Below are 16,430 nucleotides of genomic sequence, written 5' to 3'. Positions count from 1 at the left end.
ATTCCAATTCTCTGTTCTGATTGCTCGCGATGGAGAGGTGACATCGCTAATGCAGTCATGCTCCCCCTCCTTCGGAAGACAGTGATCCGAAGAGAATCATCACCTGACTGCGATTACAGTAGCAGCCGTGTCCAATACACATATATATTGTAGCCAAAATTTCATAATTCCAACAGCATCCATACAGTGGCGTCTCTCGTCCTTTGATTCCGGACCCTTTCTACCTTACTTTACACTATGAGCGAGACGGTCAGTATTGTCCTAGCTTATGATAAATACTGGACTGACAAAAGGTTGATAGAATCCATCCTGTTTTCTCTATGGTCCCGAAGACGCTCGCTTCGGTGAGAGGCCAATCCCTCGGATTGAAGATCCGAGGGATGTAATTGTGAAGATTGCATACACAGGTGTTTGTGGTAGCGATGTGAGTATCAATCCAACAGTCCTCGATATAACGTTGACAGTAGCAGGTTCATTTCTGGACAGAAGGCGGCTTTGCAAGAAAAGTCTCGGAGGAGCATCCTCTGGTGATGGGCCATGAAGCTTCCGGAATCATCTACAAAGCTGGCCCAGCGGTTTCGAACCTCAAGCCTGGTGACCGCGTGGCTATTGAACCGGGCTTCTCTTGTAAGAGTTGCACATACTGCAAGTCCGGACGATACAATCTCTGCCAGAAGATGAAGTTCGCTGCGGATCCCCCGTCGACACACGGAACGCTTTCTCGATATTTCAAGATCCCAGAGGACTTCGCATATAGGATTTCCGACTCTACCAGCCTGGAAGAGGCTGTTCTAGTGGAACCTTTAAGTGTCGCTGTCCATGGTATTCGTCTCGCCGATGTACGGCCTGGCCATAGAGTCATAGTCCAAGGAGCGGGGGCTGTGGGCTATCTGACGGCGGCAACAGCGTGGGCCTATGGAGCCAAGCAGGTTGTCATCACCGATATCAACGCGAACAAACTTGAGTTTGCACAAAAAGGTCTCAATTGCCAAACCTTTGAGCCCCATTTGAGTTCAACTTCAACAACTGAACAGGAAGCTGCTAGGTTGAAACAAGAGACTGGCCTTGTTGATGGCGCTGACGTTGTGTTGGAATGCACCGGAGTCGAATCATCAGCACAACTTGGTATCTATGCTTTGAGACGCGGAGGTGTTTTTGTCCAAATAGGACTTGGGAAAGCTATGCAGAATTTGCCTCTCCATGCCATGTGCGAGAGAGAAATGGTATTAAAAACCTCGTTTCGATATGGTCCTGGGGATTTTGAAATTGCACTTGGGCTTCTTGAATCCGGAAAGGTGTCGGTTTCGTCTCTGATCAGTAGCATTACTCCCTTCAATCAAGCTCCGGAAGCGTGGAAGAAAACTATGAATGGCGAGGGTATCAAGAATCTGATTGAAGGGGTTCAGGATTGAGACGGATGCTCAGGAACCACTGTCAAGTTCGATATCTGGATACAGCAACTACTTGGAGCCTATCATTGCGTGTGCTTTAACTATATCCGAGTAGAAGAAAAGAGTACCAGTTTGGGTGTCAGTCAAGTGCAGATTTCTGTTCTGATACGACGACATTTTCTCGTCTTTGACAGTGACACTATTCCCGTCGCAATACCGCTAGTTCCCATCTCGGTCGACAATATAACATCGACATGACCATCAAAACGACGGCGAAGAACCAATCTGAATTCGAGGAGAGATGATAGTCTAATGAGATAACCCGTACCAAGATGTTTTTTCAACAAATGGATGTCTTTTCCATTTTTAATTGTATGCTCCATGCAATTCTAGTCCTCCATTTACTGATCAATCCATCGTGTAGCAGAGTTACTAACTAACTAGTGTGTCAGTTTCATTGTAGCCCGCTTACCACTCCACATCTTTCGTGGTTAGCAAGGATAACTAATCATGACTCAATCGCAAACTCTGCTCCGATCTAGACTCGTATAAGACTCAAGAAATTGGCCATTAACTTTCATGCTCAACAAGTTATTCATTTTTGCAGGCACAATCTGGTGATCATGGCCGATTCGTCACCGATAGTGGCCTCGCCGCCCCGACGGAATAGCCAGCAGGCCGACACTCCTCAATCAACCACATCGACTAATAACAATCGCGACGGGGCATTGGTACTACACGCCAATTCCTCAGCCACAGCTTGGTGGTCACAATTTCGATATCCAGTCATTACTGCTGGGATCGTGCTCTTACTGAGTCCCTTCACCTTCTTATGGCCTGGTCAACAGTCGATCGATCCCACGAATTATGCAGAGCGTACCAAGCGAATCCTCAAGACGACGCCGTAAGCCAACTCTTGATCTTACTCAAGAGGATCGCACTGACAGTCCATAGTCTAATTGACGGCCACAATGATTTACCGTTCATGCTCCGCCTTGAACTCAAGAACCGCATCTACGATGAACGTTTCGACTTTACTAATCGATTGCTGGGCCATACAGATCTACAGCGTCTGAGGCAAGGCATGGTCGGAGGTCAATTCTGGAGCGTGTATGTAGACTGTGATGAACAGCAAAAGCACTTTGAGGATCCTTCTGTGAGTGGCAATTCGTTTGCCAAATTCTCTCTCGTGTTCGACCGCTGCTAATCTCCTCAAAGTGGATCGTTCGAGACACGCTTGAACAAATCGATGTGACTCGACGCTTCATCCAAGAGCACCCCAAAGACTTGGAGTATTGCGATACAGCGGCCTGCGCTAGGAAGGCCTTCAAAGCAGGCCGCATCGCAAGCATGATTGGCATTGAAGGTGGCCACCAGGTTGGTGGCAGCGTTGCAAGCCTTCGGCAGATGTACGAACTGGGAGTGCGATACATGACTATTACTCACAATTGTGATAATGCATTCGCTATGGCAGCTTCAACTGTTGCCTCCGGATCTGCGGACACTGGACTTGCAAAGCTTGGAAAGGTAGCCATCAAAGAGATGAACAGGTTGGGAATGATGGTTGATCTATCGCACGTTTCTCATCAGACAATGAGGGATGTTCTCAGTATTGCTAGAGCGCCGGTAATCTTCTCGCATTCTGGAGCATACGCTATTGAGCCGCATCTCCGAAATGTCCCCGACGATGTTCTTCGACAGGTCAAGCACAACGGCGGCATAGTTATGGCCGTGTTTCTCAATCGTTTCCTCAACATGAAGCATCCCGAGCAAGCATCAATACACGATGTGGCTGATCACATCTTCCACATCGCAGAAGTATGTGGCTGGACTTGCGTTGGAATCGGTGCGGATTTCTTTGGCATGTCAAATGTGCCTATTGGACTAGAGGATGTTTCAAAATATCCCAGTTTGATGGAGGTGCTCATGCAGCGAGGTGCAACAGATGAGCAGATCCGTCTGCTTGCAGGAGAAAACATTCTCCGGGTTTGGAGAAATATTGAAAAGAGCGCTAAAGCAATTCAGGCTACAGGTGAGAAACCTGTCGAAGAGGAATATGAAGGACGAGAATGGCATAAGGGATTTTCAACTGATCCCTACATGCTGAGGGGAGGCCTTGAGGAGGCCTTGAGGAATGGGGCCAAGATTGAGGAAGATGTCTTCGATTTAGATGCCGAAGGAAGGCCAAAGATTCTGTCTACTTAGACTTGTCTATAAGAGAAAAGGAAAAAAAAAAAAAAGTCTTATGAAAAACTGTCTCTGTTTGCCTATTAAGTATGCAAAACCATAGGGTTCATAGACAGACAGGTAGATCTCAGAACCCCTTCAACCCAGGTAACAGAAGCTCTGCGATGTAAATACCGGAAAATGACTATCATCACTATTTAAAAGTAAAGAATACCGCAAATCAAATCTCCATCATGTAGAGTATTTGAATATGTCAACCAGCGCCTCAGATAAAGACCTTCCTCTCACCCCGGCAGCTATGCACCTTCTCTACACCTCGAATAACATTCGCCAAACGGACTATGTTTCTTGTTACTCCGCGCTTGCTTAAAGGATTGACATTTGAGTTTTCGTGCATAGGTACCTCATCTAAATTCAAGGCGAGACTTGCAGCGGCGTAGCCAGCAGTCTTGGCATTGTCGAGGAATGTCACCTGATTGATGTTCTTAATGTCATCACACGGAGTATGATAGCAAGAGTCCAAAGGCCCGGCATTGCTGTTGCCAAGGGCGATTTTGTATAAGGCTTAAGCATCTTGTCGAGACTACACATAATTAGTCTTTTCTACTCAAGAGGTATCAGATCAGAGGGTGACTCGTTACTCTTCTGCTTTGATATCATCCGCTACACGTTGGGGAGTGAGCTGCTTGCATGCACAAGCTCCTGCAGAGAATGACGCAAGAGTGCGAATGAAATTATTAGCCTTCATCTCAAAGTCTAAAGAAGTGAAGCACTTGTGCCATTTTCAAAGTGACTTAGAAGATCTCATTACTTAAATAGGGAGACAATACATTGCGTGCAACGGTGCCTTCGCACAGGAACGCCACCCTCGTACTCGGACCATAGTCTTTGGTTCTTACAGCAACCTAAAACCCGGCAGAATCCTTCTAATCCTGCCAAATGTCGCATCGCCACAGGAATCACTAGGAAGGTATCCCAAAATTAAAGGGATTGGCCTGGGGAACGTAACTAACTAGGCTAAATATTGGGACGCGACCCTATTTGATATATGCTCCATTGGCCGAAGCTTAGCTATGGTTTGATAGCGAGCTGACCATTCAGTGCTTGAGCATCAGCGGACCAATCTATACAAATATGGGAACAACAGGTTGATCTCCCGCAATTGGGGGCCTGCTATGTTAGCTGATGAAGAGTCTGAGGCACATAGTCCGAGATATCTGATCCGAGCTGGCCTATCACATGAGTCCAAACGCTCTGGTCTTTGATCTTTACCCGACTTGGGACAATCATTTCTCTGCAATCAACTACCTAGAGAGTTGGAAATTCCTTATATTTTCTCATCAGTTTCGCGGTACTCAATCAACCCTGGTTATCCCATTCCGACTATTCATGGCTTCTTCCAACCTCCTGGACTAGCCTTCAAAGGAATCAAACCAAGCAACTTGTCTCAGTGTTACCTTTAGTTCAATCCAGTTCAATCCAAGTCGTTTAATCGCAATAGCTATCATCTCTGCCATCCAGCTTCTGTCATGAGTCCCTTCGGTCACTGCCGCTATAATAAGTACCCAGACCTGGAGTTCTTCCAACCCATTCCATGATACTTCATAATCTGCCAGTAGGCGTGAAAGTTGAGATTTGCGATAATGGATGGCGCCGAGTGTGTGATGACTGTGCTCAGCGGTCGTGACAAGAAACCTCAAAGCGGCCAAACGCACGGCTTGGTGGATTGGTGATATTCCATAAGAATGCACCTCTGGCCCTTCTGATGGCATGTGCCTTGGTACTAGGAGAAGAAAGTATGAGCTATGTAGGATAGTTTCACAGTAACGGAACGTCGACTCCTCCCAGTGGTGAGACGCCTTGGCAACTCTTGTCAGTGATAGAAGAACAGAGCATAAATCTGAAAGAACTGGCGACAAGTCTCTCAGAGTGCTTAGAGTTTTTTTCCAGAACGTGTGTGATTGTGGGCGGCTCAGGCTGAATCCAAAGGTGTGAAGGAGCAGCAAATCTCGGCGGACGATCCAGAGACAGGCTCCCAATAACATCTGACCTGTAAATATGAACATGGTTAGTTTCCGATCTGCGACAAGTTCTAACTGTTGCCTACCAATTTAAAGACAATAACAAATATGATGAACGAAGCCTTTCTACTCCTCCGCGGCCGCGCACCAAGGTCTCTAAGCATGCTAGGTGGGTGCTGTATCGTTCGACTCTACCTATGCTCATCTGTAGGTGGTTAGCAGTGGCTTTCAGCTATGATCTCAAATATGGCATCGTAGTTGGCAAGGCCTATAACAGTGATCAAAGTTTCATCAGAAGACACGCTACTCGGGGTTTGGATGTTTTGGCTCGTGAAACGTAAACTGAGATTGTAGTGCTTCAGCGCAGTTGAATCTTCTCGCCCGGAATGCATATCACCTGTATATTCATTGCTATACAGGGCGGTTTTCGCAAGTGCAAGATTCAGAGTAGCCTGGTCGACAAGGCCGATAGCCAAAACACATCTCTCTGACCTTGTCGCATATGGACGACTTTGGCCGAAGCACTGTCTTTTGTGAGATTTGATAGTTTACTGTCAATCTTACTTGCGAAAGGCTTCCACCATTTTAGCTCTAGTGTCAGTCCTGGAGTAGAGTGTCCGATCTGCACTTGGCTCAGGAAGCTGCATTGATGACTGGAATATCGCATCGTGCCGATCATTGTCTGGTAGGGAGAGTATGTATGCCGCATGGGTTTCGTGAAGTGCCAAATTCTTTGAAACGTCTGGATTGGTCCTTGACTTCCTCCTAGGTGTACTCTTTCTTCTTGATAATCCTAGATCTTTCATCACATGCTGATGAATTTTGCGCTTGTTGTGCGGGTTTTTGACCTCGTCTGGGTGGCTCACGCTGACAAACTCGAGCTTCGACCCGATCCGAGTCGAGGCAGGCATTCTGAGGTCCAGGGGAGATGTGGTAGTCGATTTTTTCTTTATGTGTACGTTCTCATTAATGTCAGAAGATATATGGTGGTGATCGTTGTAGATAAGCTACCTATGTAATAACAACTTTGTTTAGTGCATTCTTGATTCGTCAGCAACTTCCACGTCAGATCCAGCCACGAGAGGACTCCAAACGAATCGCGATAAGGTCACGTCGAAAAGCATACAGAAAGTGGGTTCATGATTCTAGTTCTCCGGGTCTAGAGCAACTTAGCAAGGCATCAAGTATAGTTTTCGGTACTTTATATTGAACCCCTGGTAAAATAAGAGAGGCTCCAATACATACATAAGTTTGATCTGCAATGACACGACTCGCTAGAAAGCACATCGTGATACTTTTAAAACAATCGTAAGCCTATCACTGGCCTCCATTCCTCAGAGCTTCCCCTGCATATTACCTCTCAGCTCAATCCATAATGTAATCTGACTCGCCCTTGAACCAACATCCTGGACACTGTATGGACTCTCCTGTGCACCAAGACTCTGCTGCTTCATTGGTGGCACATCGATCCACAGACCGAAGATTCTTCTCGCTTATCATCTCCCTCCAGTATCTTACTCTTTTAGGTCGATAGCGAAGACAGTCGCAACACAGTGCCATTGTCCGTTTGGGATGACCTTTGAGAGTCAGAGGTCTCATGCGCTTGAGTAGGTTCTTGACATGTGAACAATAACGTATGCTGGAGAACACATGGCTACTGGCTGATGTGATGTGGAGTTCGGTGGACAAACAAAGACGATAGAACAAGGATTTGCAAGTGAGTCCAAGACAGAGTCTGTCTTCAACCACGATATAGGACGTGATCTCGAGCAATATCTCATTCGGGAGAGTCTTGAATAGTGCAGATTGGTCTCGTTTGATTTGCAATAGCTGTATGATGTTACTTGTACGTTTCCCTTGAATATATTGGGCTGTGAAGGTCGTTTCAATTGTCAACTACGTACCTTTTGTGAGACAACAAACGGTGCGGTAGGACCCACGCACGGGCGCATCTGATCATTTTGATGGAAATTTGTGAAAGCCATTTTGCTGAATAACAAGTAGCTGCGGGAGAAGCTAAGTTGATGTTTAAGGAAGAAAATTCATTACGAATGCTTCCATTGAGAATTTGTAGCATGTCAGGATGAGAAAAATAAAACAGACCTCCAGTGAATAGGTGTTGGCATCTTCCGAACTCAAGGTGGATGCTGAAACTTGCTGGCACTGGCAGGCTCCTAATTTTGATGCTCTTACTATGGGATGACTGCGGCCTACAAGATTAAGCTTTGGACTGCGAATACAGGCGATAAATGAGCACACACTATTCCCACCCCTAATATAAGCTTTTACCCAGAAGCTTTAACGATGACCAATAAATCTTTGATACTCTTACATTCTGGAACAGTAGCCGAAGTTCATATCCTCATCTTCCAATCGTCATAATAATTCCTATTTCGAGACTATACTTATGCAGCTCTTGGCCTCGATATACCACCACCACCAACTTAAATCAGAAGAGATCAAGGCTCATAACTCATAGCACAAAACCTGATTATTTTTCAATGAAAATTAATACCTCAATTTAAACTATAATATTCATTGAGTCTCCAATACATACATCAAGAAGTGCTACGACAGCAACATGGATATGGCGGAAAACTTGGCAACTGAGCTTCCTCCATTCAAGCCAAGTTCAGTCGTATTATCAAACGAAAATGCATGATAATCACTAAGGGATCCATTACGCCCAGAAACTAGATCAGGAATAAATACAAGATGCAAGTAATCAGAATCGGCTGGGCGAACTTGGCGGAGCTTGTGAATCGTTGATCTGGGGTACCTAGGCTGTTGATAGATGCGGCCAAGTGACAGTACCCAGCCGCCAAGAGAGTTTCTTATTAGAACAACATCCGTCTTTATTAGTCAGAAGCTTGTTTCTTGGCTTGCTGGGATAGCTACAACATACATTGATAGAGCCTTGGTAATAGTCTTGGCCAGCAGTAACTCCACCTGCTTTTGATGTGTCGGGGACATTGACAAGGTACTGGCCTTAGCCTTGTGAAATAACAACATTTATCGAAGGCAGCAACAATTTAAAGTGCTAAAGGATGTTAACCTGAAATCCGTGGGAAAGCGAGATGACTCTGAGCCAGGAGTGTACGGTATGCAACGCATCCAGTAAGAAAGAGGCCTGGCTGAAGCCTCAATCTCAAGTTGCTGGTCTCGCATGTGACAAACAGTTTGAAGCATTGCGTGGCGAATCTTATCTAATTCTTTTATCACCATTAAGCTTCAACGGTCTCAAATCTATCTCTTGACTCGGTGCAAATCTGCCAAAATCCACGTTTCTAAAGGCTTAGCATCAGGTACGGTACAGCCCCACCCAGGTACTTACTTGGCTGCGTCTAATGCTGTAACACCTCGGGCGTAATAGGGAGTGATAGCCTTAGAAATATGACCAGCTTGTCACTGTGCACCAATGCCTCCTTGGGTGCTTGGCAAGCTGCAAGCCAAGTCACCGGCCGGTTTAAGCTACGAGTTCACGGAGCGGAAGTTAGCCAAACGGCAATGGATCTTGGCAGACACTCTGAGTGGATGATCGTTCCGAGATCTTATCGGTTATAAATATTATGCCCAGAGTTTTCACGTAATCTGGCCGTTGAGAAAAGAAACAAGACTATTACTACTAGTTGTCGATCTCAAGCGGCCGCGGAATAGGGTCGACTTAGCCGCCGTTATAAATGCAACTCGCTCGGACACAGGATACGAAGGCCTGCATGGTTTAGGTCTGGTCACTGTCTCACAGACTACTGCACAAAGTGATGAGCGGCCGTTATTTCCTATACCCTCTGCACAGAGTACAAAAAACAGTACGAATGGGGTTCACCCGGGGAAAACGCGGGGTCTGGGGTTACCAGCAAAATGAGGTCCTCAACAAACCAATGAATCCCTACCAGTCTCATATTGCTTCTTTTCCGCTAAATTAGTAAGAAAATTAGTTGCAATATCAGACACTTCAGCAGTGATTCCCCTGCTCTGATGAACCAATCGGGGGATTTGATAGCTCGATACCCTGTGTTCTTGGTATCACTTATTTTGTCTTTGTAGCTCAAAAAGCAACCGTAGCTTGATTATTAGTGGAATATTTTGTCATAAATACTCCTCCAAGCCAAGGCAGCCTGAGTCTCAACAATAAGCGCTTAGAGAGACGCTTCAGTATCACAGTTTGCGTTGAAATGATCCCGGTCAGCACGGCCGCATTTCACGCAATGCTTCAAAGAATGCTTAATGGTCAATTTTTCTGCTTATGCTCACCGAGAAGTCACACTACCGGAGATGTGCAGGACAACAAGATGCTTCTCGTTGATTGCTCGGCGTTTGGACCGTGCACGCCGAGTGCTGAGGCCCGAAGCCGCCACTTCGGCTGTGCCAAGTCTCAACGGAGCGGAAGGTGGAGCATCGCGGCGGAGCACGTGACTCGTACGACTTTTATCTTGGCATCAAGGGAGCGAGCGGAGTGGATATGGAGGCGCAGGCCGTGGCGGAGGAGACTGGGGTTCCGGGAAGGCCGAGAAAGTGTAAATGTACTGTTCACTGGGCATTAAACGCGAAGAGACGAGGAACTTTTTATAGTTGATAGGGGATATGGTTCCATCAGGAAGTCAATCAGGAGGCCTGTGGAAGAAAGACGGCAAAGAAATATTCCACATTGAAATGATGACACCAACGATCGCGGGTGCAAACTCTGCTTTATCAGTGCGGCGTGTCTCACCACTAACCACATAATACGAACAAACCCGATCCAAGAGACGAAAGGAAAAAAAGGCCACTTTTGACAACATCCATTCTTTCTGTTTCTCGACGTAACATGAACTGAACACACGGCCTGCCAAGACAAAAAGTGCTGCCACTATTGGGCAACGGGACCCGGAGAGTGTGGATCAGGTGATATGATTGATTTTGAGCAAGGTAGCCGATAAGCTTAGCGCAAGTGCCCAGAACCTTAAGTAACATAAGCGCAAGGTTAGTTGGTCCTAGAGTGAGGAGCCGACAGGGTGTGGCGATTCATCAGGCCAATGGACAGAGTCCAATGTCTACAGCCAAGCCAGTCTCTTAACTTGTTCCAGAAACGAGTGTCTCTGTCGTTGATTGCTGTTTTTTCTTTCTTGTTACCCTCTGTCTGACCCCCCACGGAAGATGCAGAGATACCTAAACTCAGAAGCGATCAGAACATCGCTCTGCTGGATCGTCAGAAGAGATGTGGGGGCGCAGCGCTCGATAATTCGGCGTACCTTGACTTGAAGGTCCGAGGATTGATTGGATACGCGTCATTGGTCAAGCGCCAAGAGCCGCCAAGATAGAGTTGACCCTTTGAGGTTATCACGACGACCGCTAACCCTAGGCGCCAAGATGTGATGAAGCAGCTGAACCTTGATAAGTACAGACATTCTTGCCTTCGGCGAGATGGCGGTTGTTGAGCAATCACTAGCTTGTGACTTTTTCCTTGGCTCTTTCGTCTTGGCTAAGATGGCATGGCATGGTATAGCATGGTCGAGTATGTACCGGTCGATGCTCTTGGACGGTGGTGGAATGCCGAATGAGCTTTCAGAACGAGTAAGAGAGCTGCAAATCATAGCACCCATGGTCCAGTGGGCACGGTTGGAGTTTGAGACAAGAGATGGGCATCTCGTTAATAACAGTGTTGCATTGGTCATGTTTCGGTATGCTGCCATGGCTCTAACAGAGAGCTATGACCATGCTCGCATAGCAATCGCGGCCATGTGTCAACGGCTTGGATGCCGTTGGAACAACCGGTCCATGATGATCAAAAGACCAGGGGAATGTTGGAGAAGTGCAGTAAACTTGACAGACGCCGCCCTGGGCCTAGACGTTGACCTCGTGAGAGGAGGATCCATCCACGACCTCCGCGACCATGCGACAATCCAAGTCTGCAATGCCCACCAATGACCTCACCTCTCAATTCTACAGCAAGAGCAGCAAGATTTCTCTTGTCGCGCAGTCTCTCTTCCGTCTTTGCACCCATTGCACGTATGCGCAATACGCCAAGCTGCCAAGACGCCAGGATCCCCACTACACACACCACCAAAACAGTCTCACCACGATACAGTACGCTACGCTACTTTACCATTTTTACCGGCCAGTTCTTTTTTTATTTGGAGTTTTAGCATGGAAACGCGACTGGGGTCTGGGGATGATAGAACCTGGAAGAAAAGCACCGAGAGATTGAGAAGAATTTTGCGACATGCTTCCAGGTCCTGGTGTTGCACCCAAGCTTACACTGTTGCATGGATAGACTCAAGACTGAGCATAGAACGATCTCTACCGATCCGGTGTTGTTAGCACGGCACTTGGAGCGTAAAATACGGTCCATCACTGGAATTGACGTCACGGGGCCGTCCGTTTCGTTTCTTCTCCGTTCCGGGGACGGCCGTCGACGATATGTAGGGCATCTGATTTATAGCAACACACCACACCTAACCAAGGTAGGTAGGCTAAGCTAGGCTAAGCTAGGCTAGGCTAAACTCACTAAGAGGGTATCCGTATAGCACTGCATTTTGCATTTGCAGGCTGAGGAGAGGCTCAACACCTGTCTACAGGGGTTAGTTATGGTGGGAGTGTGTGGGGAAAATAGTGACCTCTCCAAGTCCGGTGGCGGATCTAAACCGCTGCTCAGGTTCGGGTTCGGGATGGGACCAACGCCAAGAAACCCCGAGCCTGGCAACGACTCAGGTCCGCGATAACATGAACAATTACGGTGCTCTCATGGGGCTTTTTCCTAATTATTACAGTACTCTTGTTTCTTGAGATTTCTCCCTCCCTCAACTATATATGACCTCGTCCCCCGCACCCTGCCAAGGTCCATTTCCCATAAACTCCCAAAGTTGTCAATCACATTCGTCGATTGTTCTCTAATCGAATAGATAACATTGACTTATTCATGCCTTGAAGCTAGTTCCTTCATTGTTATCACTATTTTATTCGTCAATGAAGTTCAAGTAGTCAATTGACTCCTGTAAACATCGTCAACACACGCCTCGCAACGAGCGTCACTTATACCCAGAGCATAGAGTACACAAACAACAGTTTAAGCTCTCTTCTCGCGCCTTTTCCTACAGATCCTGGTCGCCGATCTTCAATCCATCGACCATGGCGGCCGAATACCCCAAGCACCCGTTTCTCCTCACAATCGAGGAGACGGCGCAAGCTCTCGACACCAGCATCGACAAGGGGCTTACCAGCCAACAAGTTGCTGAAGCTCAGCAAAAATATCCCAAGAATGAGCTAGATGTGGGCGGTACTGTGCCATGGTACAGTATTTTGACCAAGCAGCTGCTCAATGCCATGATCATCGTAAGTGGCACTCCCCTCCAAACCCAATTTGCCAAACTAACCCGCCACAGGTTCTTGCATTTGCCATGGCTCTGAGTTTCGGTATCAAAGACTACATCGAAGGTGGTGTGCTTGTATTTGTTATCGTCCTCAACGTCACCATTGGTTTCTGGCAAGAGTATCGCGCTGAGAAGCGCATGGATGCTCTCCGAGCTCTCTCCTCTCCCAGTGCCATGGTTCTTCGCGATGGAAAGACTCAGGTTATTTCCAAGTAAGTTTCTACTTCGCGGAATCAAAGTTGACTCAAAACTAATCAATTGAACAGCCCCGAAGTCGTTCCTGGTGACATCGTCCTCCTCAAGATGGGCGACACCGTCCCCGCCGATCTCCGCCTCTTTGAAGCCATGAACCTTGCTTGCGAGGAAGGCCAACTCACCGGCGAGTCGATCCCCGTCGAGAAGATTACCGAAAACAATATCGCCGCTCCCGGAACAGAGAAGCCTGTCGAGTCCGAGGATGAGATCGGTATTGGTGACCGTGTCAACATGGCATATGCCACCACCGTCGTCCGAAAGGGCCGTGGTCGCGGTATCGTCACTGCTACTGGTATGTCCACTGAGGTCGGTAAGATTGCTGCCTCTACTTCCAAGAAGACTCGCAAGGCTGGCCGATCCATGAACTACAAGAAGTATGGAAAGCGACAGCCCTTTGTTGGTGCTTCCAAGCGAACTTGGGATGTTATCGGCAAGTTCTTGGGCCTCACTGAGGGAACCCCTCTCCAGCGAAAGCTTTCCGCTCTTGCTTATGTCCTTTTCGGTTGTGCCATCATCCTCGCTATCGTCGTGTTTGCTGTCAACAAGTTCGACATGAAGAACGAGGTTATTATCTATGCTACTTCTCTGGGTATCGCTATTATCCCCGAGTCCTTGGTGGCTGTCTTGACTATCACCATGGTCGTTGCTGTTACTGTAATGCGCAAGGCCAACGTGGTTGTTCGAGATCTCTCCGCCCTCGAGGCTCTTGGAGGTGTTACCAACATTTGCTCCGACAAGACTGGCACTCTCACCGAAGGCGCCATGATTGTTCGCAAGGCTTGGATCCCCTCTTCTCACATCTACACTGTTCGCGACTCTCAGAGCCCCAACGATCCCACCAAGGGCCGAGTCACATACTCCAAGCAGAGCGATGAGCCCGAAGAGAAGGAGGCCCCTCGTGACTACGATCGCGAGCGGAGTGCTGCTGTCCTCAAGTTTGATGTTCCCGATGAGAAGCTCAACCAGAACAATGCCCAACCCAAGAAGCCTGTGCCCGAGGTTGAGTGCGAGATGACTGATGAACTTAAAGCTTTCTTACTTTCTTCCGCTCTTTGCAATTTGGCTACTGTTCGATACGATGATGAAGAGGAGAAGTGGCAGGTTACCGGTGAGCCCACCGAAATTGCCCTCCAGGTCTTCACCCACCGCTTCAACTCTGGAAAGAAGACTCTTGAGGGTGAGGGCTGGAAGCAAATTGCCGAATTCCCCTTCGACAGCTCTATCAAGAGAATGTCCGTCATCTACGATGCCCCCGAGGGCGCCATGGGTTCCATTATCGACACTTTCAACTCAATGGTCTTCACCAAGGGTGCTGTCGAGCGTATCTTGGATCTCTGTGACTACGCCGGTACAGGACCTGACCAGCAGCCCATGACTGATGAGCTCAAGGAGAGTGTTCTTGAACAGATGAACAGTCTTGCTTCCCAGGGCCAGCGTGTCCTGGCTATCGCCTACCGGCCTTGGGATGGTCGTTTCACTGCCAAGCAAGCCTCTTCTCCCGCCGAGGACGAGAAGCTTCGAACCGAGGTCGAACAGGGTCTTATCCTCCTTGGTCTTGCTGGTATCTACGATCCTCCTCGCCGTGAAACCAAGCCCTCTATCGCCGAGTGTTCCAACGCTGGCATCCGAGTTCATATGCTTACTGGTGATCACCCGGAGACCGCTAAGGCCATCGCCAAGGAAGTCGGTATTATCCCCAAGAACCTCAGCATTCTGCCTGATCACGTCGCCAAGTCCATTGTTCAGAAGGCGACCGATTTTGATAGAATGACCGATGAAGAGATCGATGCTCTCGAGGAACTTCCCCTTGTTATTGCCCGTTGCGCTCCCGACACCAAAACCCGCATGATCGACGCTCTCCGTCGTCGTGGCGCCTTCATGGCTATGACTGGTGATGGTGTCAACGATGCCCCTTCTCTGTCTCGTGCCGACGTCGGTATTGCCATGGGTTCCGGTTCTGATGTGGCCAAGTCTGCCTCCAAGATCGTACTCACCGATGATAAGTTCAACTCCATCGTCGCTGCTATCCGTGAAGGTCGTCGCATGTTCGACAACATTCAGAAGTTCGTCCTCCATCTCCTGACTTCCAACGTTGGTGAGGTTATCCTCCTGGTTTGCGGTCTCGCTTTTGTCGACGACAGTGGCTTCTCTGTGTTCCCCGTCTCGCCTCTTCAAATTATCTGGATCAATATGGCTACTTCGTCGTTCCCTGCCTTCGGACTGGGTCGCGAGCAGGGTGCTCAGGACATCATGCGCAAGCCTCCACAGGACAAGAAGCGCGGTGTCTTTACCAACCAGATCATCATTGACATGATTGTTTACGGTATTATCATGGGTGCTTGCACAATGTGCACTTTTGTCATCATCGTCTATGGTGCCAATGGCGGTAACCTCGGCTTCGAGTGCAACCAGCGATACTCTGAGGAGTGTATCCCCGTGTTCAAGGCTCGCGCTGCCACTTTTGCTGAACTGACATGGCTTATCCTCATCTCTGCTTGGGAGTTCAAGAGTCTGCGCCGCTCCGTCTTCCGCCTCAACCCTGACGACGACAGCAAGTTCCCCGTGTTCAAGGACATCTACTCCAACCGCTTCCTGTTCTGGTCCGTCATCATTGGTGGTCTGTCCGTCTTCCCTGTCGTCTACATTCCCGTCCTGAACCACAAGTTCTTCAAGCACACTGGCATCACTTGGGAGTGGGCCCTGGCTGTTGGCTTCACTGTTGTGTTCGTTGCCGGCATTGAGCTCTGGAAGATGACCAAGCGACACTTCCACCTTCTTGAGGACGCTCCTGTCCGCCGCGGTGTCTGGGGCCAGGGTGGTGAAGACGGTGGTCGCCTTGCTCGAACCATGTCTCTGTCCAGCTTCAAGACCTGGGCATCTTTCTCTCGAAAGGACACTGGCGAGTCTCTCGGAAAGCGAAGCACCTCTCGTGGACCTACCGATCGACACATTGTGCCTCAAGGCCTTGCAGCCACCGAGGCCTAATCTTATGATTTACATCTCTGATGATAAGAATATTTAAAAGGGGGTGAGGGAGGTCTTGGAAAAGTAATGACACAATATGTGGTTTCATGAACTGAAGAATATTTCGGACGGATGGGAAGGGTCACGACGAATCTTAATATTGATATCATTTCTGCTTTTAGTTGCATTATTCCGCCCTGATAGGGGGTATAGATATCCCGCTGCCCAGCCACTGAATGCTGGTGCAAATGCATTACATTGTC

General features: G+C 48.2%; 3 protein-coding genes across 3 annotated transcripts; all 3 read left to right on the top strand.

Annotated features, from left to right (window-relative positions):
- Positions 1 to 237: 237 nt before the first annotated feature.
- Positions 238 to 1,412, top strand: J7337_011713 (uncharacterized protein; the record flags this gene model as incomplete). Its single annotated transcript, XM_044829249.1, has 3 exons — positions 238 to 249; positions 302 to 424; positions 471 to 1,412. 3 exons carry the CDS (start codon positions 238 to 240, stop codon positions 1,410 to 1,412), a joined length of 1,077 nt encoding a protein of 358 aa, XP_044675924.1.
- A 602-nt stretch (positions 1,413 to 2,014) lies between these two features.
- J7337_011712 (uncharacterized protein) lies at positions 2,015 to 3,596 on the top strand (the record flags this gene model as incomplete). The annotated part of the gene is made up of 3 exons (XM_044829248.1): positions 2,015 to 2,295; positions 2,346 to 2,547; positions 2,610 to 3,596. The coding sequence occupies 3 exons, from the start codon at positions 2,015 to 2,017 to the stop codon at positions 3,594 to 3,596; spliced, it is 1,470 nt and encodes a 489-aa protein (XP_044675923.1).
- A 9,110-nt stretch (positions 3,597 to 12,706) lies between these two features.
- On the top strand, positions 12,707 to 16,188 carry J7337_011711 (uncharacterized protein; the record flags this gene model as incomplete). Its single annotated transcript, XM_044829247.1, has 3 exons — positions 12,707 to 12,910; positions 12,961 to 13,160; positions 13,215 to 16,188. The coding sequence occupies 3 exons, from the start codon at positions 12,707 to 12,709 to the stop codon at positions 16,186 to 16,188; spliced, it is 3,378 nt and encodes a 1,125-aa protein (XP_044675922.1).
- Between the last annotated feature and the right edge of the window lie 242 nt (positions 16,189 to 16,430).

Source organism: Fusarium musae, chromosome 9 (assembly GCF_019915245.1).
Source record: "Fusarium musae strain F31 chromosome 9, whole genome shotgun sequence".
NCBI classification, from domain to species: domain Eukaryota; kingdom Fungi; phylum Ascomycota; class Sordariomycetes; order Hypocreales; family Nectriaceae; genus Fusarium; species Fusarium musae.
The sequence above is the reverse complement of the archived record's forward strand: the minus strand, read 5'-3'. Positions and strand labels throughout refer to the sequence as shown.